The following is a 26,280-nucleotide window of genomic DNA, read 5'->3' as shown; positions in this document are numbered from 1 at the left end:
CATTACTATCTCTCAAATATTTATTCCTCTTCTTAGCCCACTTCCACCACTTTATTCAAGTCCTTAGTGTTTCTTGCACAGACTCATAACTTGTCTTCCTGTCCAGCTTTGCCCTTCACACCTTGATAGCTTTCTAAAGCTTATATCTAATTATACCATTTTTCCTACTGAAGCATAATTTGTGCCTTTATTTGCCTGTTTCATAAACTTCAGAATCCTCAAGATAGAAGAGAAGGGCTTCTCAAAGTATCTGTAACTTGCGCCCCCTAGCCTCATCTACCTCCACTTCTCCCTTGCCCCTCCATTCCAAGTCTGTGCCATATCAAAGTATTTTATATTGTACAGCATGCCTGGTTCTTAAATTTTTCTGTGCTTTTGCAATGTGCTGTTTCTGGATGGTGAAAGTCACTTCTTCCCTGGACTCATTAGACATCAGTTGTTATGTCCTCTAAGGTCACGTTCCAAGGCATTTGTAATCTAGTTGAACATAAGCACTATGTCAATACCCTTTATAATTATTATTCTGTTTACCCTATAAGGCTCTGATCCTGGAAGAGTAGTGTATGTACCAACCTATCTTTGAATACAATGCCTAACACAGTGTACAGTAAATAGTAATACAGAGTACCTACTTACTAAATGCTTATACAATGAGTAAATGTGTATTCTGAGGGAAAAGTAACATTACAGAAGACCTGAACTTTTCTCTTTGTTTTCCACTACCTCTGTGAACTTTGGGGAGTTACTTAGCTTCTCTAGGTGTCAGTTTCTTCATTTGTGAAATGAAATGTGGGGACAGGTAATGTCCAAACCCCTCACAGCTCTGACATTTTTTTTTTTAACATATTTTATTGATATTTTACAGAGAGGAAGGGAGAGGAATAGAGAGCCAGAAACATCGATGAGAGAGAAACATCGATCAGCTGCCTCCTGCACACCCCCCACTGGGGATGTGCCCGCAACCCAGGCACATGCCCTTGACCGGAATCGAACCCGGGACCCCCCAGTCCGCAGGCCGACGCTCTATCCACTGAGCCAAACCGGTTTTGGCAGCTCTGACATTTTATTATTGCCATTTTTATTTTTCTTTAATAAAAAAGACAATCTTAATTATTAAAATAATTTCATTGCCCATGACATACAAGGAAAATGAAGTTAATTTCTTTAACTCATTTGACTCCACATTTCATGTTCATTCTTAAGAGGAATTGTTCTAATCTTTTTTTAAAAAAAATAAATCTTTATTCAGATTATTACAATCGTTTCTCCTTTTTCCCCCCATAGCTCCCCTCCACCTGGTTCCCACCCCACCTTCTGCCCTTACCTCCCCCCACTGTCCTCATCCATAGGTGTATGATTTTTGTCCAGTCTCTTCCTGAACCCCCCCCATACCCCTTTCCCCCTGAGAATTATCAGTCCACTCCCTTTCTATGCCCCTGATTCTATTATATTCACCAGATTATTCTGTCCCTCAGGTTTTTAATTCACTTGATTTTTAGGTTCACTTGTTGATAGATATGTATTTGTTGTTCATAATTTTTATCTTTACTTTTTTCTTCTTCCTCTTCTTTAAGAATATCTTTCAGCATTTCATATAATACTGGTTTGGTGGTGATGAACTCCTTTAGCTTTTTCTTATCTGTGAAGCTCTTTATCTGCCCTTCAATTCTGAATGATAGCTTTGCTGGGTAGAGTAATCTTGGTTGTAGGTTCTTGCTATTCATCACTTTGAAAATTTCTTGCCACTCCTGTCTGGCCTACATAAGTTTCTGTTGAGAAATCAGCTGACAGTCGTATGGGTGCTCCCTTGTAGGTAATTAACTGTTTTTCTCTTGCTGCTTTTAATATTCTCTCTTTGTCTTTTGCTCTTGGCATTTTAATTATGATGTGTCTTGGTGTGGTCCTCTTTGGATTCCTTTTGTTTGGGGTTCTCTGTGCTTCCTGGACTTGTAAGTCTATTTCTTTCACCAGGTGGGGGAAGTTTTTGGTCATTATTTCTTCAAATAGGTTTTCAGTATCTTGCTCTCTCTTTTCTTCTGGCACCCCCATAATTCTGATGTTGGTACGCTTGAAGTTGTCCCAGAGTCTTCTTACACTATCTTCAACTTTTTGGATGTTTTTTTCTTTTTGCTTTTTAGGTTGAGTGTTTTTTGCTTCTTTTTATTTCAATTCTTTGACTTGATTCTTGTGTTCCTTTAGTCTGTTGTTGGGTCTCTGTATAATATTTTTTATTTCAGTCAGTGTATGTTTAATTTCTAGTTGGTCCTTTTTCATATCTTCGAGAGTCTCATTATATTTATTGGCCTTTTCTAGGATATTCTTGAAAAGCCTTATAATCGTAGTTTTGAATTCTATATCCAGTCGTTTGTTTTCCTCCATTTCTTTCGTTTGTGATCTGTTTCTTTGACGCCGCATTTTCACTGCTTCCCTGCGTTGGTAGGGTAGATTTGTGTGCTAGGTTTCCTATATGGCCCAGTGGGTCTGCTTCCCCAGTTAACCTGAGGTGGACACTCTTGGTGCACCCCTTTGTGGACTGTGTGTACAGCCTTGTTTTAGTTAAGTCTTGATTGTTGTTGGTATCACTGGGAGGAATTGACCTTCAGGCCAGTTGGCTGTAAGGATCAGCTGTGTCTACGCTGGGAGAAGTTCGGTGTTGGAGACAGGCTTATAGGATTAGACTTGCCAAATTGCAATAGCCTCTGTGCTCAGCTTGGATGGGGTGGAGTCTCAGGGCGGAGCAGACAGTCTTGGCTTCCAGTCAGCCTTGCCCTTGCGCGCGTGCGCGCCTGCAGACCTTTGCCTTCCCCGGCTCCCGAGTCTCCGCCCGAGAGTCCAGATTCACCCCCGTAAGAGCACGGGTCTCCAGGGGCTCGCCTGGAACTGGGGTTCAGTGCAGTCAGAATTGGGGTTCAGTGCAGTCAGGAGCTTCGGACTCCCTTCTGCTAGGGAAAGCCTGTGGCAACCTCCGCAGCCTTTGTGCACACTGGTGCGCGCACCTCCGGAACCCTGCCTGCCAGGGCTCCCCCGGGTCTCCCCCGGGTCTCCGAGTCTCTGGGTGCCTTTCTCTCTACCTGACAGTCCAGACTCCCCCTATATGAGCCTGGGTCCACGGGGTTTCGCCTGGGACTGGTGTTCAGTGCAGTCAGAACTGGGGTTCATTGCGGTCGGGGGCTTCCTTCCCCCTTCTGCCAGAGAAAGTCAGCCAGGCTCTCAGCCGCCCTTCCCTCTGTGCACACAAAGACCCTTTGCCGTACCTCCAATTCTCTGTGAGCTTTTCTCTTTCCTTCTAGTTGTAGAATTTCCACTCAGCCAGCTTTCCTGTGGTTCTGGATGGTGTCCATTCTGTCTTTTAGTTGTAGTTTTGAAATTGTTGTGCGAGGCAGCAGTTTAGGTGCTTACCTATGCTGCCATCTTGGTTTCTCTGGAATTGTTCTAATTTTAATGCATTTTCCCTATATTACAAAAATTCATCCCTTTACTGAATTATATTTCCAGTGATTACAAATCAAAAGTGTGTGATACCTCTGTCTTTGCTTGAACTACAAAAAGATATTTTTGAAATAACATGGAATTTAATAAAATAATATTTATGATCTAAAATGTCTTATGTCAGTATAAATAATTTTAAAAAATTAAAGTAACCTCAAAACAAAATATTTTCCTCTTTGTGTATTCCTTTTTGTCTTCTTTTGGGGTGGGGGGGAGGGAGGCAACACTTTGGGGTCTTTGGAGGCCTCAGGCTGGTCTCACTGGCTGCTCCCAGAACAGAGTGCTAGTCCATGACTCTGATTGCGGCAGTGCATGGCTATGTCTCCCACCCAGGAGAGAAACTTGGAAAACTGAATCTTATCCTCATTTTTGTTCTTTTCCTCAAAGAAATGGTACAAGTAACCCTTGCCCTTTTTGTCACAGGCCTTGAGGAAGTTGGGGAAATTCTCTTTCAGCATCTTCAGCAGGCCTGGCTTGTCAATCATGTCATCAGGTTTGATGTATTTGTGAAACAGGTTGATCATGCCCATCATGGACTTCTCAGCTTGAATGTGGTGCATCTTGGCTTCCAAAGAAATTGAACTGAGGAGGTGTCAGTGAGGAGAATGATGACTGTGCTCCCTTCTCTGTCTTACATGCCCATATTTTATATAGTTGCAATGATAATGTCACTCAACTTCATATCCTAGTTTTCATTTAGCATATCATCGGCAATTTGTGTAACCAATTTACATGGATCCATAACTATTATTTTGGGCATCTGCATAATATTCCTTCAATGGACTTTGAAAAATTTACTTATTTTCCTATTTTTGATGTGTTAGCTCACATCCTCATCATTATAAACAATTCTATGACAAATGTTTTTCTGTACCTAGAATACTCTTTCTTGCAATTTTTCCTTAAGATACATTTTCAGAAGTGGGAGGATTTGGTTAAAGAGTAATATTGTTAATTTCATAATTAACTTTGGGAATTCTTTACAAAATTATAATTTGGAGGGATATAGCCTGAATACCCAATTTGACTTAGGTCATTATGAATATTTCAATCAATATATCAAATATTTTCTGAATTCTGCCAACTAAAAGTTAAGAATGCATTTGGCTGCAAGCAAAGAAAAAAAATTAATCCAAATCAACAGTGGCTTTAACATAGAAGAGTATAATTTTCTATTGTAATAAAAAGTCTTGCCCTGGCTGGTATTGCTCATGGTTAGAGCATCAGCCCATGCACCGAAGGGTCACAGGTTCAATTCCTGGTCAAGGGCATGTATCTCCTGTAGGGATGCATGCAGGAAGCAACCAATTGATGTATCTCTCTCACATTGATGTTTTTCTTCCACTCTCTCTAGAAAAATCAATGAAAAAAAAAATCCTCTGGCGAGGGTTAACAACAACAACAACAAAAATAAAAGTCTAGTAATAAGCAAGCTTTCCTGGGCTGGCAACTGCTCAATGAAGTCATCAAGGACTAAGGCCAGTTACATCTGACTCTTCCATCCTTTGTAAATGGTTTTTGTCTTCATGGTTGCAAAATGGTTATTATACCTCTAGGCATTGAATAGAAGAAGGAAGAAGGGCGAAGGACTAAAGGGGCATATTACTTTTCTGGGCTAATAAAACACTTTCCCAGAAGCCCCATCTGGTTATTTTGGCTTAGAGCTCATTGTTCAGAACCAGGTCACACTTAACTATGGGCAGTTTGGGGAAAAGAGTATGTTTTCTTTTATATCTCTGTAATCTAGAAAGATGAGGGAGAAAGGGAACAAGAATGGTTTCTGAGTAAAAAGTCTATGGCGTCCACCACTATGGTGTTCATAATTTCAGTGAAAAAGAAAGAAAATGGCTTTCATTTATCACTATTAAATGATAAACTCTTTTAGGGAATGTACTGAGTTGTACCCATCTTTGAATCTTTAGCATTAGCATAGTGTTTGTATAGAAGCTTAAGAAATGTATATAATATGTTGAAAATTATATACATTTGTACTGGAATAGAGAAATACAGATTCAATGAAAGACCAACTCAGTGTTTTAATGCAGATTTTAATAATTATTGACAAAATATATTGATTAATGGAGCACTAGAATATTTACCACCAAGAAAGCAGGGTCATTAATTTTCCCTTGATGAATCTCTAGTATATAGAACAGTGCATATCCCATGTAGATATTTGCTAACGGCCTGTAAAACAAATGATTGCCAGCTTGGATTGAAGTTTATGGGGCATGCTACGCATTCTTATCCTGACCTTATCCTTTTCAGGAAATTTATTGGTGACTTTGCTGAGTATATCGCAGATCAGATCTGCTTTGATAAGGAACCAAAAGGGAATGTGAATGCAATGAATGACAAACATCAGCTCTCAAAGACTTAGGGTGGGTAAATGATGGTCAGCACACAGAAAGAAAATTTAAATAAATGTTAACTCCCTCATTTTGGCCCACAAACCAGCTGCTCAAGTGTAGGAACATTGTAAACCACATTACTTTCTTTGGCACACCAACAGTTAGAATAAGGAATAGTAATGAAAAATGGGAAGAATTTCCAACAGAGCCTGTTGAAAATGACTGGATTGTCTCCTCAAAAAGTAGTGACTCCCTGTAACTTCAGTGTTTCCAGGCTAAAAGGGATCACATGGAGTGATGTTGTGGGAGCACTGTACATGGATGGAAGATTGGATTGGATGATCTAAAGACCCTGGAGATATAATAGCTTTGTTTTTTATTTAACTCTTCCTTAGAGACTGCCTATGCTAATGAATTCCTATCAATCTCTATGAGTAGAACCTAAAATATTTTTCTTCATTCTAATTTCAGGCTCTCAATGTAGCTTCATATTTTGTAATGGCAGTGACGCAAGCCTGAGGATCTCAGGTTCATCACGCAGTCCTCAGGAGGATCCCTTCTTCCCTTATTAACTGGCAAACTTACAATCCCAGCACCTTTCCTATTGGCCCACTGATGTTCCTCACAGGCAAATGAGTGTTGGATAACAGGCGTTCATTCTCTCAGTAAACATGTGTTGTGTACCTACTGTGTGCCTACTACAGTTTTGTTGAACACAGCTAATATAGACCTCCTATTCTAACAAAAGAGGAAAGACAAAAGTAAGTAGCACAGTTTAGACAGTTCTCTCAGCCTGTGGAAAGGAGGGCTGGACTCCTGCACAGCCTTCAAGGAGACTTCATTGGCAGGAGACTTGGTGTGCAGGTCCAACCAGCCTCTATCTTTAGAGGTTCCTCCCATCACTTCTAGAAAGGGATGAGGAGGCCTGCTGTGGGGCAGAGATCTGGGTTCCCCAGAGGCTGCCACAAAGAGCCAGTAATACAACCTAGAAGTCAGGGTGAGTTAATTTTCTAAGGGACAAACTTCAACCAGTGAGAGACAGACACAGAAAGAAAGTGGCAGAGAAATTCCTCTTTCTCTTGCAGACAGAATGCACCATAGATGAAATGGACACCATAGGTGAGATGATGATGTCAGTTCTGTCTGGAGGAAGTTCTGGTGACCAAGCAACCAGGTATGTTTATTTGTTGGGGTGCAGCCATCTCATAACTCACAACCTTGAATTTATTTTTCCTTTTTTTTTTTTTTTGGTCTTCTCTTTTCCCTTCAAAAAGTTATGGGCTTACAATTTCCCAAAAAGTTTTGGCTTACAATCTTTGCCTCAGGATCTGTTTTCTAGGTAATCCACCCAAAAACAAACACCATTAAACATTTTGGGGGTTTGAATCACTATTCCTGAACTGTGTGGGGGGTTTTCTGTCTCTTCAATGAATTCAAGGGGCACTGCAGGGTATTTGAAAATTTTGAGGGAAATGCAGGGATACGCCACATCTGTTAAACACCATGCAAACTATTAGTTGAATGTTGACAGTTTCAACATTGGATCATGCCGCATTCTTTCGTGACATCATCATTTTGGCAAAGCTGGGTTTTCAGTGGTTGCTCTTATAAAAAGCAATACCATGTGAAAATCAGTGTGGAACAGGAAATGAGGGTGACAGGGAATAACATGATCCCAAGGTTGGAGAAGTTATGCCATGCCCGTTACTATCTTGTTATTAAGTAATCGTGGCTGTTTAAGAATGACATACAAACATTATTTTTTTCTGTCAATTTATGTGTTTTATGATTTTTAGAACAGCTACTAAAGTTGTTGAAACATAAATAGTTATTAAATTGTTAGCACCGAACTACCTAATAAACATAAATATTAGGTTCTTCTTTTGGCTTAGAGGTCACAGGAAAAATAATTACTAAGGGTTCTGTGAACTGGAAAAAGTTTGGGAACCACTGTGGTAGAGTGTTCCAGGTGGCAAAAGTAGCGAGTATAAAGGCTGGGAGGCAGGATTAAGCTCAATCTGGAAATTTCCCTTTAGTGACAATATTTTCATAAGCTCTATTACCCTTAAGTTGGTCTATAAATAGCTGAGACCCTAAAAATGTGTGTTTGGTTTATGTTATTTGTTTTAAAATAACAAAAACACAATTCTCTGTTATTCCCTAAAAAATTCCTGATCACTATGTACATTTAAAAAATGTTAGACATAATGTTCTCTTTATTACTGATTTTGCAGTCTTACCTAAATTTTTTTTAAAATGTCTTCTTTCTTTAAAATTTCATGCTTAAAATAATTTTTGATCAGACTTAGAATTTAGGACACTCAAGTTTGGTATTTAAGACTGGGATAATACCTATTTTAGAAGGAACAGTAATTGATAATAGAAAGATGAGGTAAGAAACCTACTTAATTGGGCGTGGCTTTGGGTCCAGTGATGAAGGTGAGATCTGCGATTAGAAGTGGGATGTTTCAAGATACCCAGAGAAACTCATTTTCTTGTTTAGGTTACTGAAAATCATTTGAGATACATTTAAAAATATATTTTTTATTTTTATTTTTTACCATTTTAACATTTTTCCCCATTGATTTTATTTTATTTTAAATAAATCTTTATTGTTCAGATTATTAAAATTGTTTCTCCTTTTTCCCCCCATAGTTACCCTCCATCCGGTTCCCACCCCACCCTCTGCCCTTAGCCACCCCTCCCCTCCACTGTCCTCATCCATAGGTGTACGATTTTTGTCCAGTCTCTTCCCGCACCCCCACACCTCTTTCCCCCTGAGTATTGTCCACTCCCTTTCTATGCCCCTGATTCTATTATATTCACCAGTTTATTCTGTTCATCAGATTTTTTATTCACTAGATTTTTAGATTCACTTGTTGATAGATATGTATTTGTTGTTCATAATATTTATCTTTACCTTTTTCTCCTTCTTCCTCTTCTTAAAGGATACCTTTTAGCATTTCATATAATACTGGTTTGGTGGTGATGAACTCCTTTAGCTTTTTCTTATCTGTGAAGCACTTTATCTGACCTTCAATTCTGAATGATAGCTTTGCTGGGTAGAATAATCTTGGTTGTAAGTTCTTGCTATTCATCACTTTGAATATTTCTTGCCACTCCCATCTGGCCTACATAGTTTCTGTTGAGAAATCAGCTGACAGTTGAATGGGTGCTCCCTTGTAGGTAACTAACTGTTTTTCTCTTGCTGCTTTTAATATTCTCTCTTTGTCTTTTGCTCTTGGCATTTTAATTATGATGTGTCTTAGTGTCGTCCTCTTTGGATTCCTTTTGTTTGGGGTTCTCTGTGCTTCCTGAACTTGTAAGTCTATTTCTTTCACCAGGTAAGGGAAGTTTTCTGTCATTGTTTCTTCAAATAGGTTTTCAGTATCTTGCTCTCTCTTTTCTTCTGGCATCCCAATAATTCGGATGTTGGTATGCTTGAAGTTGTCCCAGAGGCTCCTTACACTTCATATTTTTGGATTCTTTTTTCTTTTTGCTTTTCTGGTTGGGTGTTTTTTGCTTCTTCGTATTTCAAATCTTTGACTTGATTCTTGCGATCCTCTAGTCTGCTGTTGGATCTCTGTATATTATTTTTTATTTCAGTCAGTGTATGCTTAATTTCTAGTTGGTCCTTTTTTCATATCCTCAAGGGTCTTGCTAAATTTATCAGCCTTTTCTAGAAAATTCTTGAAAAACCTTATAACCGTGGTTTTGAACTTTATATCCAGTAGTTTGCTTTCCTCCATTTCTTTCATTTGTGACCTGTTTCTTTGTCTCCACATTTTGGCTGCTTCCCTGAGTTGACAGAGTGGCTTTGTGTGGTAGGTGTCCTATAGGGCCCAGTGGCTCAGCCTCCCCAGTTACCTGAGGTGGACACTCTTGGTGCACCCCTTTGTGGGCTGTGTGCAGTCTTGTAGTTAAGCCTTGATTGTTGTTGGTATTACTGGGGGGAATTGACTTCCAGGTTAATTGGCTGTGAGGATCAGCTGTGTCTACTATGGGAGAACTTCTGTGCTGGAGACACCCTTATGAGACAAGACTTGCTTCAGTGGTGCTTTGGTGCTCACTGAGTCTGCCCCCTGAGTGTGTCCCTTATGGACCTTATGGATCTGAGGAGTTGTAATCTGGATGGTCCCACTCTGATCCCTGGGTACACTGGCTCTTGGATCTCCAAGGAGGTGCTAATTTAGCCTCTGCCTGAGGCCACCCAGCAGGAGCTACGGAGAGATCTGCAGATTCCTCTTCTTTGTTTGGGTTTTGGAGGTGCCCAGATGAGGCCCAGCTGTGAAGCAATGCAAGCTGCTGTGGAGCCTTGGACCTTCTTTTGGATGTTCTGGGTCTCCCTGACTCAGCTGTAGGTAAGTTTAAAATTCAAAGGACCAGTCCATTCATATGCAAAAGCCTCTGTGCTCAGCTTGGATGGGGCGGAGTCTCAGGGCGGAGCAAACAGCTATGGCTTTGTGGGGTGGGATCAAAGGGCGGGGCAAACAGCGATGGCTTCCCATCAGCCCTGCCCTAAGAGGCCCCTGGTTCTCAGTGTCCCGTGATAATCGCTGCGAGCACCTCTGAGAGAAAGCCGCCCTCCAGTTTCGCCTGCTGCCAGACAGTCCAGTTTCTCCCCGTATGAGTCTGGGTTCCCAGAGTCTTACCCGGAACTGGAGTTCAGAGCAGTCAGGAGCTTTTGTCTCCCTCCTGATTGAGAAAGCCAGCCACGTACTCAGTTGCCAGCCCTCTCCGCGGGCGTGCGCCTCCATACCTCTGCCTTGCGCAGCTCCTGTAAGTCTCAGTGTGCTTTTCTCTTTCCTTCTAGTTGTAGAATTTCCACTCAGCCAGCCTTCCTGTGGTTCTGGATGATGTCCGTTTTGTCTTTTAGTTGTAGTTTTGAAATTGTTGTGCGAGGCAGCAGTTTAGGTGTTTACCTATGCCGCCATCTTGGTTTCTCTGTTTTTATTGATTTTTAGAGAGAAAGGATGGGAGAGGGATAGAGAAATAGAAACATCGATGAGAGAGGAACATGATCAATCAGCTGCTTCCTGCATGGCCCCTACTGGGGATTAAACCTGCAACCAAGGTATATGCCTTTGACCGGAATCGAACCTAGGACCCTTCAATTTGCAGGCCGATGCTCTATCCACTGAGCCAAACCAGCTAGGGCTGAGATACATTTTAAACCTGACTGTCAATTTTTTTCCCCTATAATTGGAATGCTTCTGACCCATTTCCAAGGAGTCCACTTTTTAGAGTCAAGGTAACTAAGAAGTTGAATAAATAATTACAAGGTTGCTTAGTGACCATTGAAAAACAAAAACAAAAAAATGTCTAAAAGGACAAATGATATTTTAAGTAACTTTTCAGAAGGCCACTCAATGCAAAAATTTATTTGACTTAGGCTGGAATTATTGTGATTCTCAGTTGTAGGGTCTCCTCTCTGTTTTAAATTCAGGTGTATCTTCAAAATGGTCATTTCCTTTTTACCCAGTTTTCTTTTGTTTAGTTGATTTTTTGTTGGTACACTCCAAATATGAAAACACACACCCGATTGGTCCAGCTGGCTTTCCTATTAGGCTGGGAGACATTCTGTCTCCTGTTGGTATGTATTGATTTAATCAGTCATAAACTCAAGATTCTAGCTCTGGCCACTTAACTCTGTCTGAGAATCACTGTTTTCTTAAGTATTTTTCTTGAAATATTATACTTACAGCCACCCTCCCTTTTTTCTGTAAATGGTAGCATACTAAATATGCTGAATCCAGTTTTTCTTTTCCAGTTAACATTTCTGAAATTGTTTTATATTAACATGTATCAATTTACCTTATTCTCTTAAAGGCTGCAGAGAATTCCTTTGTTTGGATTAATAATAATTTAGCTAATTAATTCTATATTAACAAACATTAAGGTTGTTTTCAGTCTTACATTTTTTGTGTACATCTACAAGGATATCAGAGGACAAATTCCTGGAAGCAGAATGGCTAGGTTAATTAGGTTGCAAATTTTAAATATTGATATATATTGCCAAATTTCACAGCAGAGAGACTGTACTAAACAATGCCAACAATTTAAGACACTGTTGGTTTTCCTACCCCATCACCATTAGCATCTATTATCAAACTTATTTTTTAAAAATTACATCTTATTATAGTTTAAAATTGAATTTCTTTTGAAATAAGTGAATTTGAGTATATGTTTATATGCTCAAAGCCATTTATATTTATTTTCTAAGTCAATAAATACTTTATAATGGCCTACAATGTGCACAATTATGATGCTAATTACTGGGGGACATTGTGATAAACAACATTTAGCCTCCATGCACATGGGAGAGAGACAGACAAGTGACCCACAGTTGCAGTGGCTGAAGTTTAGTGTAATAGTGGGAGAGGGGCCTGTTCTTGGCTCACCCATCACTGTCCTAAAGGAGGCTTCTAATGGGGGCGGGGAAACATGTACAATAACATCTGATGGAGGTGTAGTAGTTAGCGAGGTGATAATAGGGGTGGGAGGAGGGTTGAAGAGGACACAGTAGACTCAGGCATGAAAGATGAGAGCAGAGAGAGCAGGGACTCTCTGAAACTTGTAAGGAGTCCAGTTCAGAGTGGCACCATCAAGACTGTAGGAGGGGCGTAGTGGGCAGGACTGGCACATCATCCATTAATGTGACCTCAGAGGTCAGTAAAGGAGTTGTTTGAACTTTGCTCTAGTGACAATATGACATAATTGGAAGAGGATAGGATATCAGCAGTATCTTGGGGGTTGAGCTAGAGAATTGATTGTAGAATGCATGGAGAGCAGTGGGGAAGCTGTCCAGTAAATCCCGTAAGATGAGGTTTCCTTAGTCTCAGTGATACACTAGATATGTGTGGATCTTATTTAACACCACTGCTGAAGCACCTGGTACTCCCAGTCCCCTCTGAAGATGGAGCCCACTGCACCTCTGGCTTATAATGTACATATGAAGGTAATTACAGAATGTGGGAGTTGGGAGAGTTTTGAGGCATTTTGTTCAATCTCCTAATTCTAGACGTAAGAAAATAAAGGGAAAAAAATCGAGCAACTTGTTTGGGGTTGTACAATGCTGACCTGAAATTCTTCACTGGCCTGGTTCTCTTACCACGCCTACATGTACCTATATATTTTGGTTACTACACTTAGCCTTAAGTATGGAACTTTCTCGTGTTTGTTGACAGCTGAGATTTCTTGGGTGGAAACTTCTAATTTGGAAAAGTATCTGTCTCACACACTTTGGAGCACAACATTCAAACCCCATAGAGTTTTCCATCATGTCAGAAACAAAGACTAATGGTGAGGTGAGCAGTTAAATTGGCAGATGCTGCAAAGTTGGGGATGTTTCAGAAGAGGGGTCCCAAGTGGTTGGAAGCCCCTCCTTGGGTGAGCCCCTCCCAAGACACCAGCACCGGCGCTGGCGCCCTCCCTCGCTTCTGCCACCTGGATTCTCTGTCTTTCTACTTCACGGAGGGACCTGTGATCCGACTCAATCAAATTAACACCTGTTTAGGGAGAGTGGGCTCTGTGTAAGGAACGCTGGGCTGGAGGATTCAGGCATACGGGGTCCCAGCCCTCACCCCGAAAGAGGAGGCGGGCGCTTCGCCTGTATCATGAACTTGACCTCCCCGCACCTCTTAATTTACACGGCGCACTAATTCTCTCCCAGGTTCCCACCGACCGCGCTCTTTCTCTGAGCCCCAAAGGTGTCCCGCCTACGGTAGCTTCTGCTGGCTCCGGAGAGCGGTGGTGCAGAGAATGCTGCCTCGGGCCTGGGCAAGAGGGCGCCGGGACCAGGGTGGGCGCTGCCGCTCACTGGCCGAGAGGAGAGCTGGGGCAGGGCAGCTCGCCCGTCGGGTCCCAGCCTCCCGGTGTAGGAACCAGGGCGCGGCACGCTTTCCTAGGAGTTTCCCTCAGGCGCTCTCCGCTCCCGCCGCCCGTATTCGCGCCCAGCGCCCCGAGCCGAGCGGCCCCGCCTTCCCCCCTGTCCCCTTCTCCCGCAGTCCGCAGCCTCAGGGCAGAGTTCAAGTTCAGCCCCTGCTGGTGCTCCCGATTTAGGAAAGGTCAGGGGGGCTGGAGGGCTCGGGTGTACCCGGGAGGGCGCGGGGAGGTGGAGGGAGGTGTCCTCTGATTGGTCAGGGAGGGGGAGTGGAGGCACGGAGTTTCCCACAATGCTCCGGTGCGGTGCAGCCGCGGATGGATGCTGCGGGAAGGGGCTGCCATTTGCCGCCCCTGCCAGCGGAGCGCGGACCTGCTCGCTCTCTCGCAGCGGCGGCCGCTGCCAGCGCGGTCCGCCGGCCCGGCCTCTGCAGCGGAGCCGCCTCGCCTCCCTCCGCGGCTGCCAGAGCGGGCGCCATGAACCCCAGCTCCCCGGCGGGAGAGGAGCAGGGGGCGACGGGCGGCAGCAGCGGCGGCGGAAGCGGCGCCGGGAGCTGCTGCCTGGGCGCCGAGGGCGGCGCGGACCCGCGGGGCGCGGGCGCGGGCGCAGCGGCGGCGTCGGGGGCCGCTGCCCTGGAGGAGCCCGCGGCCGCCGGCGCGAAGGAGAAGGACGAGGCGCTGGAGGAGAAGCTGAGGAACTTAACTTTCCGGAAGCAGGTCTCTTACAGGTAGGCGCGGGAGCCAGGCGCGGGGACGGGTGCCTCGCGGGCGCGACCCGCCCTTCCCCTCGGAGGGGCGCTGCCGCGGAGTTGGTCACCTATGCGCTCGCTCCCCCCCTCTCCCCCTTTTTCTGGAGATGTGTTCTCTTGTCATCCCAACCTTTTTGGGCTGGAGGGAAGCTACCGCCTGTTCCCCCTGTGACAGGAGGACAGGAGAGAAGACTGGGTCCCTGAGGTCAGAACAACAACAAAATCGCGCGCGCGTGTGCGGGAGGGGGGTGCACGCCCAGAGACGCCTGGTTTTCTTGAGAGAAATCCTCAAAGTTGTCCCTAAACCGGCGTCATCTTCAACCACTCCCCCTACCTTCCGCAGTTCGCTGGGTGAACCTTGGGCACTAACTCCACAGTTGAGCTTGCCGGAGGGGCAGGAAAGGACAGGTCTGCACTGAAGAGGTCGGACCTGCCTGGAAATGCCCAGGAAGGAAGGGTCGATGTGGAACTGTGTCTGTAGATACGCAACTGGTTACGGGGTTACACGCACACATGCTCTTTCCCTCTCTACTAGGTGTGCCCAGAAGGACGACTTGGGGAGCCTGTTGGCAAGCGAGGGGTGAGGCCGAGAATGGGACAGTGCTTGCCCCCGAGGATGGGATGTGTTTGTGAGACAAGGACATTGTGGGATAAATGGCCACTGCGTTGTGATAAAAGAGTGTCCCACATTGTGTCGGATCCAGAAATGACAAAGAGGATTCAGTAGGTTCTCTGTCCCCCCCCCCCCCCGGCACCGCACCAGGCAAAAATAAAAATGTGAGAGGTTTGAAGGTTTCAGAGACTGCCCTTACTGCTTATTCATTTTAAAAGTCAAGATGATAAGCACAGAATTTCAAAGATTTGTACTTGCTGGGCTCAGAGGATATCTTGAAAAGGGGTCAGTAAAAGCATTCTCCTGACCTTACTCCTTTGGAGGCAGCAGTCCTTTCCAGAAACCCGTAGAAAGTGTTCAGCCTGGCACACCATGTGCTGTTATGTAAGCAAAAGCAGATGATAGAGGGGTGTGGGTTTGTGCGGGTGTGTGTTGTATTGATGGGCTACGTGTGTGAATCACTGGGATCCCCACTGGCATTGCCTGGGCTGGAGGCCCCGGTCACTAGGACATGTGCTCTGTGCCCAAGTGGTGGCTTCTGATGACTCGGAGACCATCTTCCTGGTGAGGTGGCTGCTCCCATGTCCCTTGAGTGCATTCCATCCGCTGTGCGTTGAGGTAGTTCCCACGTGACTTGCTCTTTTAGTTACTCACATAGATCAGGACCAAAGGGATCTTTCTCTTTCTAAAATTAGACGGGCTGTGGAGAGTGGAGTAGCTCTCTGGAGATCTGCTGGGGCACAGGCAGTTCTCCTTCCTAGTTATGGTGGCCTGTGTGGCCCTTAGGGGAGCAGGGGCTACATTCAGCCTATTTAGGAACTGGGATTTTGGGGTGGGTGGTGACGTGAAGTACATCGTGGGTCTGGGCTCCTGTGATACTGGCTTCCATCAGACTCCTCACTGGGTAGGGCTACAAAGCCAGAGTTTGCAAGGGAAATCATTTCAGCTTGCCTCTTGGCAGGGGTCATTCTCTCCTGGGAACTGGTACAGTGTGGGGCCACAGCTTGCTGGGTCACATGGTCACAGGTGCATGTGTGAGTGTGCACACACACAAACATGGACGTGGACCCAGACATTGCGTTTTTCTACGGAGGGCTTGGATCCTCTATAGAAAATAGGTCCTACTTTGTGAACATAATTTCCTTTTCAATAGGGCTGTCAGGTTTCCTATTCAGCAGCCCACTGGCAGCAGTGTCACTTCAGGTGTCTGGTTAACAATTCCCACCATCCAAGGCTTCCAAAACCCATCTCTCGTGGGTGGGAATTTTTACCGGGCTCCTCCGGCAATGTGTCAGTACACTAATATCTGAGTATTGATGCCCTATTCTCCCCCGTCCCTCCCAAAGGGATAAGCAATTGATCTTTGAACTCATAAACTGTGCCCAGCCAAACAAGGCCAGGCAGTCCCCAAGTCAGGGGAAAGACTGCAAAAAGGTAGCTGATTTCATCTGGCACATGTTTGTCCTGAGTAACCTGGAAAGTGTCCCATTTCCATTATTGTTACTATTTTTAGAGTCATGGTCAGGGGCCTGCCCACTTGCCATGGCAGCCACTATGTAGGCCTCAGAGGTGGCCGCGTGGGATTATTTCGCTGGTGGGGTAATGAATGGTCTGTAAGGAAAGAGCAGCTTCGGCTGGAGTTGGGCCTTGGCTCCTCAGTGAGGACTGCCACCTCCCTTCGGGGGCACCTGAGGACAACGACTGGTGGGAGAGAATGGAGGGGGTTAGCAAGACTTCACAGAATGAAGTTTGAGCAAAAGGGTTCAGTGAGAGTGTGAAGTATGGCTGCTTGTATAAGGGGGATCATTTAAGGTGGGAAAGAGGAGACTTGCAGGTAGCTCAAACATATTTTCTGGAGAACATGGGTATTTGTGGAATGACACTTGACAGGAAAGAAGGGGGCTTTGGGAGAGGGTGTGCATGTGCATGTGGGTAGGGGGGTCTCATCTGCTCCTTCTGTTGCTAAGAAACATATAATCTAGGGTTTAAAAATAAATGAGGAGTGGGTGGGTATATGCAGTGACTCCTGTCTTTTTAGGAACCAGAGCCCTTTACAAAGAGCCTTTAAATAAACGTTTCTGGAGGCAGATTATTCATTTTGCTTGACTTTTACTTTGTTAAGTAAAATAAATCCCTTTACACATACCCCTCGATTTTCCCTCATTATCTTTTCTTTCTTGGCTTTTTTTTTTTTTTAGGAACCATTTTTTCCCATGAGAATTTTTCCTTTATTTCAGATTCTGCTCCCCTGGAGCAAATAGTCTCTGTAGACTGTAAAGCTGAAGGTTTAGAAGGCAGTGCAAGTGAGCTTGTACTTTTTTCTTAAAATTACTACTTCCTTTTTCTTTGCAAATTATGGTGCTGCAACAGATACATATGTGTAGGATTTTTAAAAAGCCACTCTAAGAATTCCCATTTATGTCAGTAATATTAAAAACAATCTTTTAGCCCTAGCCAGTGTTGCTCAGTGGTTGAGTGTCGATCTGTGAACCAGGAGGTCATGGATGGATTCCTGGTCAGGGCACATGTTGGGGGTTGTGGGCTTGATCCTCAGGAGGGGGTATGCAGAGGCAGCCAATCAATGATTCTCTCTCATTATTGATGCTTCTCTCTCTCTCTCTCTCTCTCCCTCTCCCTTCTTCTCTGAAATAAATAAAAATACATTTTAAAAATCTTTTAGAGGCACACAGGGGAGGGGAAGGAGAGGTAACTGATGTTTATCATCCTCTGTGTACCAGGCACTGTGTTAAATGTTATTGTATATTCTATCTTATTTACTCCTTATGACAGTCCTATGCTATGCTTATGGTTGTTTCTATTTTATAGAAAATGAGCCTGAGTCTTAGATCTTGGGTAGGAGGAAGAGTTCAAACCCAGATTTGATGCTAAATGACTTTGTTTTAAAACCACATCATGCTTCCTTAAACATTCATTTCTGGTTTGAACTCTATCCATATGTGTGCTTGTATGTGTGCATTATAATCTACATGCTCTTCTCTAATAAACCACAGATCATTATATATGATATTTTGTATACTTTATTCTTTTGTCTGTGCCCCTTTGGCTATATAATATTAAGGAACTCCTCTGCTATTTCAGAAATAAAAATGATTATAAATTCATGATCATCAGAAAATAGATTGGTTTTGCTTCTGAGAACAAAACCTCCTACATGACACCTGCCATCTCTATGAAGATGCCAGTCTTAGAGTTTTATGTGCCTTTTAATAAAAATAACACAGGTGTGGTGTAGGTGAACCTAGATCTGGGGAAGAGCTGGCCTGTCCGAGCCTCCTGGAGCAGCACAGAAGAAATGAGAAAGCATGATTTTGTTTGAAGGAGGCTTGGGCAGTTACCATTACTTATGAGATGTTGATGCCTGTGTGTCACTGTCTCTACTTATAAACCAGGGGTGGTGAGACCAGACACCCCCCTTAAGGAGAGTTTTTGGTACAAGATAAGAGTAGCAGCAAGGAGTATTAGACTTCTTAGGTTAGGCAGTTAGGTATAAAAAAGATCTATTATTTTTTATAGGCTGATGATGAGAACATAGCATTTCTTTTTGGCATTTTGTTCTGCAAAGCAAGTTTACGTGATTATAAGAAAGACAGTTGGGATGTTGAGAGCCAAGTAGGCTAGCATAGACATTGTTCTTCCTTGCATGGAAATCACTAGTGTATAGGGGAAGTTTTCTTCTGAATATAAGTATGCATCCTCCTTCTATGTAAACCAGTTTTATTTATTTTATTTTTTTCCTCTGACATTTAGACTTTAGGATCAGAGGAAAACCTTGGTTCTAATTTAATGTTTCCATCCTCAATAATCACTTAGGGCTTGGCTAAGTGTAGACTTCCTTAATCAGGATACACACCAGGCAAAATTGCACTTGAACCACCGTCCAGAGTACTTAATCTGCTCTAATTGATCTTTTGAGGCTTGATTTTTACATGGAACTTTGGCAGCCTTGGGTCCTGTGGAATTAGGGGATGGAGAAGTTGAAGGGAGCTTTTCTGGTGTTCAGTTTTTTCTGTGGCCACGCAGCATTGGGCCAAATTAATTCAGACTAGAGCTAGCTTTTTGGAACACTTCCCTTTCTAATCTGAGAAAATGGGGACTCCCAGTGAGGGCCCAGGCTGGCTGCACCATCCATGGCCTTCTGGGCTGGCATCTGGGATACACATTCCCTGTTCAGCCCTGAAGTATCCTTGAAGTGGGCTTAGTCACTCACTCTGTGAGACAGGGAGCATCTGGAAGGACCATTGCCTACATGCTGGCTATGACATTTGCTTTCTTACGTGGGTTTGTATTGGTAATACTGATCCTAATTATTTTTTCTGAGATCCTGTGATTGCAGTTTCAGGATAATAGTTACCACAATTCAAAGACAGTGTTTGGGCTTTTCTTACAGTGGATAACTGAAAAAGGAAGGTAGGGAGGAAAACAGAATCTAAGCTACTAGGTGTTTTGTTTTGTTTTTCGCTTTGAAATTTAATTTGCTTGAAGTAACTACAATAATGGACTCATTTCAAATTGCTTGGATGGATTGGAGCTGTTTGAACTCTTGGCATTGTTTGAACTGGTTGGAATGTTATACCTCTCACAAGGCATAGCAAACCAATGCAATGAAAAAGATTAAAGAAATAAAAATACCAGATTATGTTTGCACATAGTACTCTCATAATTCATCCCTCTGGCTTGTTCTCCAGGCAAGCTCCTCTTTAGGACTGATCTCAGAAGTGTCCACTTTCTGTGACAGGTGGTCGATCCTACCCTGTCCTCAGATGGAGCTTTCAACAGCAGTGTTAAGACTGAATTGGGATTTCCTGTTCTGGAAATTAAAGTAGAGTTTGGACCTGGCATCCTCTAGTTGATCTTGGGCATGTTATGTAAACCTTTGGAGGCTCAGCATATTCATCTCTAAAATGGGGGAATAGTAATACTTACAACAGAGAGGTTTCTTAGGAGAATTGAATGAGTTACTTCAGGCGAAGGACTCAGTGCAGTGCCTTGTGTAGAGTGAACTTTTGTAAGTATCATTATTCCCTGCTAAGTTGCTAGCTCCTTTGAAGACAGAAATTGTACCTTATCATTTGAATCACTAAATCCTGTTCTTATTGCTCAGCAGGTGTTGGATAAATATTTATTGAATGAATGAGTTTAATTGCTTCCTTTAAATAAACTACTACAGTGATCCATTTCTTGTCCATCTCAATTGTGATTTTCCCTTGTTCTGCCTCTTTGTCATTTACACTTTGTCCAACAGCCCAGGACTGTGTGTGTCTGTCTACAAATTCCTGTGTGAGTACCTGCACCAGCCCGTTGGCCATCTGTTGGAGGCCAGAGAGGGGTGGCAGAAGCTCTTACTTAACCAGCTATTTTCAGCTTGTCAAAGAAAAGGCCTTAATTTGCCTTCTGAGTAGCACTAATTAGCTCTCTGGCTCTCTTTCTGTCTGTCTCATCCCTTTCCAAGGGGCATCATTGATTTTCTCCTCAGGGAATTTTCTGTTGACTTTTCTTCCTATGATTAGAATTTAGAGATGCAGAAAGATGGCTGCCCTGCATTCCTGGAATCTGTCCTGACCGTTGTCCAGCCAGCTCGGGGTGACTCCAGCAGCCTCTGTTCTGTGTTTCTTTATTCATACTCCTTCCAACTCACCTGATTGACTGTGGTGGAAAAGTTATTTTAGGAAGAATTCCTTGGATGACTGCATGATGCTAAGCCTTTGTTTTGTTTTTAACTTAATAAGAAAGTCTTGGAAAAAGTGCCAGCTACTTTTTATTCACCTAACTTATAAAGCACTTGAAGAATGGCTGATGAGCCCGGTCGGTGTGGCTCAGTGGTTGAGTGTCTACCTATGAACCAGGAGGTCACGGTTCGATTCCTGGTGGGGGCACATGCTGTGATTGTGGGCTCCATCCCCAGTGTGGGGCGTGAAGGAGGCAGCCAATCAATGATTCTATCTCATCATTGATGTTTCTGTCTCTTTCTCCCTTTACCTTCCTCTCTGAAATTAATAAAAATATATTAAAAGAAAACAAATGGCTGATGAGTTCCTGACATACACAGTGTTCAAAGAGAGGGTGCATGAGTGCTGCTTGGTGACTTGAGAGGAAATGAAATCATTAGGTGTATCTGTGTTGGCTGAATGAGGGGCTGTGGTTGGGTAGAGGTGGGAAGAAGGGCTTTGCAGGTGATTTTAATGTTCTTTCCTTCCAGCCCTGAGGTTCTGTGAGCCTTTAAAATGGAGCAGATACTGTTTTTTAAAGGCAATAGCTCTTTGACAGGGATTTACCTAGTTCTTTTGTCTAACTTTCATGTATTTTGCTTAAGTGGAGTTACCTGAAGATTTTCAGATTCATAATAATGCTATGATAAGTAACCCATTTTGAGTTAAACTATATTATAAATGGTCTGGCTTTTGTTGGAAGAGAGGGCAAACATTCAAAGCTTAAAATAGTGATAATTCAATTGCAATAAAATCTCATTCTTATTACTTTTCAATCACATGAGAGACAGAGTGGTTAAGATCCATGACTCTGGAACTCGTCTGCCTGGGTTTAATTCACCACTTCTGTCTGTTGTGTGACCTTGGGCAAGCTACTTAACCTCTCTGTGCCTTAGTTTCCCCATCTATAAAATGGTAATGGTAGTAGTACTCACCTTGTAGAATTGTTAGAAGGCTGATACTTTTAATGCTCCCTGTCACAAAGTAAGTGCCATGAGTGTGTTTGTTAGAGTGATGTCATCTACAAGTAAGTCCAATTAAGGAGTAGATTTGTTTATTCTTCAAAATACTGAGCACTGGTCAAATGTCAATAGCTAGTAATACAATTATTCAGATAATATGAAAATAAGATATACACTTAGGAAATTTAATTTATAGGTTTTGGCATTCATTAAGGTACAGAATGTGTACCTTTCTTTTCACAACCAATTAAAAAATAGTCACTATATTACTAGAGGATGTGAAAAGGTGAAGAGGAGAAAGCTGCTTTGAGTGCTCTGGAAATTGGAGCAGGCAGAAGGGCAAGGTCGGTGAAGACAGGCCTGGTCAGTATGTGGGGGAATCAGGGACAGCCCCCAGCTGGTCATCTGGGAGCAGGGAGCCAGACTTGGAGGGTTAGTGTTAGGGGTTCTCAGGGCTTCGCAGTGTCAGGAGTGGATAAATAGATAAAGACAGCGGCCCTAGAAATAGAGTTGTCACCAGGGACTGCAGGACAGAGGTTATTTCTCTTCTGGCCTGGCTGCTGCTGTTTGCTTTGTATGTGCAGACAATGGCTGGCCACCGTGTCCTGGCAATCAGCAAAACGCTTCCCAGATGCTACCTGCCCTGGCTCATTTCAGAAATAGAAGGCTCAGCCTTCTGGGTATTCTATCAGTTATCTCAACGAGGCCAAACAGAATTTTTTTAAAAAAAAATTTAGGTGATTATTAAATATTTGTTGAGCAAATAAAACTGGCTCAGGGCTATGAAGTATTGAGGAAGGAAGTCTGTTTTCCTTCTTCAAAAGGCAAAGAAAAATCAGTTTGGTTGCTTTCATGTATCATGTAGATTTTTAGGAAGTAACCAGAAAATAGTCTCCTTTGAAAGGTCCAAAGTACACTTTTAAAATGTGTCATTACTTTGTCTATGAGAAAGATGACAAAATTCTACGGAAAAGTAAATTTTTGTTCAAAATAACTTGAAAGCGGTTTGTTTAAAGATGAAAAAAAGAAAGCTTTACATAAGCTTATGTGGAATCAGCTGGATAGGGTTCGGTATATCACTTTGAGACCAACTTCTGGAGCATTCTTCAAACTGAAAGGACTGTGTTCTCATCGTCGTCCTTGTGTATGTGACAGGGTTTGAGGCACCCTCTCTCACACAGGGAGCATTCCCTGTAGAGGTTTTGGAGAAAAGAGCCTGACTTAAAACAGCCTCTTCCTTTTAAGTTGGCCCCCTCTCAGGGCAAAGACTAAACTGTAGCATCGTTTTGTTTCTCCCCATTGGAAGCCCTGTCCTCAGCATCTAAACTTAGACAGGAAGTAGAAAGTCATTGAACCCCAGAAGCTGCAGAATATGATCTTCCCTACCTTCCGGCCCCACCTCACCTTTTCTCATAGTGGCCAAGAAGGGACAGATGTCACTGTTATCCTTCTCAGTGGCCTCTGATAAACCATTTCCTGAGGCAGCAAAGGGAACCTATGTTCTTTCAAAGTTTTTATAAAGTGTAGCTAAGAGAAGGAACAAACTTTAACTGAGTTCAAATTCAGCCTACAAGTGTTAACTACCTACTTGTTAACATAGTCATTATAAGGTAACGATTTTATTAAATATGTACTCTGTCCCCAAAGCTGCTAACATACCCCTCCATTAAGTAGGGACTCTTATTGCGTCGTTTGCCTGAGGCCACAGAACTAGTTAAATGTCCGAGTTAAGATCTGTGTCCATGTTCACCCATTGCGTTCCTAATGCAGCTTTCCACTCTCCCACTTTCTGTGTGCAATTGGTGATATTTTCACCATCTAGTGGTTGTGAAACCAAAATCCCTTGAGAGGAGACACCCTTGTTTTTCATCTTGGTGGGCTCAGCCATTCCTAACACAGGACTTAGAGAAAGGCTTCACAAAGGTTTAGTGGCTTAGAGAACAAGAATTCTTTTCCTGTCCACGTATAGACTTAGTTCTGCGAATGGCAGGTGTTACCGGTGATTGGAGGGAGGCCAAGATGGGAGCTTTCCTTGGTGAAACAAAGTGAATTTTCTATTGTATGAGATGGTGGGATAAACCCAGTTTCCTGGGGCCAGGGCATGGTTTGCAGGGATTCTGGCCTGGTGCTGCCCCCTTCAAATTCTACCTCCAGTACAAGATTTGTTATAGTCAGAGTGGAACCTGAAGAGAGGTGAGTATTGGTACAATGGTTTGGGTCCAATGAAGAAGTTAGGACCAATTCATGCATACTCTGTGTGGTTGAAAAGGCAAAATAAATACCACTTGCTTAAAAAAAAATATTCTTAGAAGAATTGAGTCATTCACCTTCAACTGGAGGGCCTATTCAGGCTGCAGGTACTTGCAATAGAAGCTTTTCCATAAGGACATCCTTCAGAATCCATAATATTCCTATGTGCCGCTATAGACACCTCGAAAGTTCCAAGGATCATGTTTAAAAAACCTGAGCCACTCTTTCACATTTGAAGAAATCCTTCAGAATTTTGTAGCAAAATACATTTCTAGTTCAAAAATAAATGTTGAAGCTATTTAAAGATGAAAACAGACGCTTTCCATGAGCCAGTGTGAAATTATAACAAAATCGAAGGGATTTTTAAAAAAAGACAAATTTATGGAGATTTCTTCAACTGTTATTACTGACTAAATTTAGATACTTGTAATAAAAATGTGTGTGGTGCTTTTAGGACTTTACCATTTATAAACTGCTTTACATAATTGCTCTAATTTTACCATCAGAACAATCTTAGGCAACAGGTAGAGCAGGTACTGTTTTCCCAGCCATTGTACAGTTCTGGGAACAGAGGTCACCACCAAGTGACTTCCCAAAGCCACGGCCCTGTTCTTCTTACTCTAGGACATTGCTTCCACGTTCAGCTCTGTGGAAAGATAATTAGCAACATTTCCTTTTCGTTAATTTTATTTACTTAAATTTATCTCAGTGGTCATTCACCATGGACAGAGTTGGAATCAGTCACTGGCTGGCCTACCAAATCCATACTGCATTGACAAGGAGGATGCCCTCGTGGTCACCTTCATTACTCTTCCCATCTCCAGGTGAAAATATGAAACCACCAGTGTGCTGGTGTGTGTTTAATACTCCTTCTACGGGGGAAAAAGGAAGAGAGAAATACGCAGGCTCTTCTTTTGCATTAGTTGCTAAGCAGCAACCATTTTATTGTAAAGAAGATTCAGTTCGAATAATGACATAGGTATTCCAAGAAGAGCATTTCATTTTTACAGCAACTGTATTTCCCATCTCTGTGTAGCATATGCTCACATGGCTCAGTGATTCTAGGGGAAGAAGTCAGCGCCTCAACACATTTGTTGGCTATATGGAGAAAATTCAATATAACTGATCACCTAATAACCAACTCTCATGTTCTGCAACTAAGAGTGAGCAGCAAGCCCAGGCTACTCTCAGTTTTAAGGACTTGGGAATATCTTCAGAAAATATGAACAGGTATGTTTTTGAGGCCATATTTGACATGAACTGATAATGTCTCAATGGAATACTCTGGATAATTTAGAATTCCAAGGGTTTGAAGTAATGTGGTATAGAGCAAAATCTGGTTGCAGCCAAGGACTTGGATCGTGGCCAAGATTTCATTTTATTGAGATTTTGCTGGTGACGGAAGGCTCTTAAAAATGAAGATATCCTGGCTCAGTTGGTTGAGCGTCATCCTGTGCACTGAAAGGTTGCTGGTTCAATTCTCATTCAGGGCATTTTAATCTGGGTTGTGGGTTCGATCCTCGGTCAGGCCACATACGGGAGGCAACCGATTGCTATTTCTCTCTCACTTTGATGTTTCTCTCTCTCTTTCTGTATAAGCATGTCCTTGGTAAGGGTTGAAAAAAAAATGAAGATAAAAGAAAATATCGTACAAGGCTAGCATAAGTCACGGAGTTCAGTTTTGTCATGAAAAAAGGTATGAGGTAGAGGAAAGAAGACATGTAATGTCCCTATAAGTATGGGTTTTGAAGGGGAGCTGTTCAATTATGAAACTGTCGGGAGATCTGTCTTTCTGATTGCGCTGTCATTAACTTTGAAAGCTGCATGATCTGTGTGGGGAAGCCCGTGGCCCTGCATTTCCAGGCATTTCTGCCATCTCTGTTCCAGCTTCCACAAGCTGCTGTGAAGCTCAGTGTACCTACACAAACATCTTTCCTTCAGAGCACTGCTGCAGGGGAGTTGTTAAGGGAGCCCACTCTGTTGTTTCTGAAGAGCACATTGTGCAACACATCTCCCCAAGTCCTCCTCTCCAAGCCATTTGAGAGAAAATACTTCTTTCTGGGAGCAGATGGGAAGCTTGGAAGCTGGTCTTTAACTTCCAGTAAATTGCCCTCCCATTGATGGCAAAGTACCTCTTCCGGGAACTAAAAGTAATGTTGGGAAGAAGTAATACATGGATGAATCCACAAATGGTGAATGGTTTTCCCACTGTGGTGTTGGGGTCATTAGTATAGTTGTTTTTAGCATATCTCCAGCAAT

General features: G+C 43.0%; 2 protein-coding genes across 7 annotated transcripts in view; one reads left to right on the top strand and one right to left on the bottom strand.

The window, feature by feature from the left end:
• Nucleotides 1-3,746: 3,746 nt before the first annotated feature.
• Nucleotides 3,747-4,049, bottom strand: LOC308246819 (protein S100-A7-like; the record flags this gene model as incomplete). Its single annotated transcript, XM_080665162.1, has 1 exon — nt 3,747-4,049. The coding sequence occupies one exon, from the start codon at nt 4,047-4,049 to the stop codon at nt 3,747-3,749; it is 303 nt and encodes a 100-aa protein (XP_080521288.1).
• Nucleotides 4,050-14,039: 9,990 nt separating this feature from the next.
• The window catches only part of DGKI (diacylglycerol kinase iota), a gene marked incomplete at its 5' end in the record, with an annotated part of 419,556 nt that continues 407,315 nt past the window's right edge, over nt 14,040-26,280 (top strand). For 5 of the 6 annotated variants that reach the window (XM_080666632.1, XM_080666631.1, XM_080666634.1 and 2 more), the window contains one exon: nt 14,040-14,449. In XM_080666632.1, the coding sequence (XP_080522758.1) occupies nt 14,040-14,449 (410 nt within the window). The remainder of the gene's footprint in view (nt 14,450-26,280) is intronic. The other variant, XM_080666635.1, reaches the window with a different exon arrangement.

Source organism: Plecotus auritus (genome assembly GCF_963455305.1).
Source record: "Plecotus auritus genome assembly, chromosome: 4".
Classification (NCBI taxonomy): domain Eukaryota; kingdom Metazoa; phylum Chordata; class Mammalia; order Chiroptera; family Vespertilionidae; genus Plecotus; species Plecotus auritus.
This window is presented reverse-complemented; position numbering and strand designations above follow the sequence as displayed.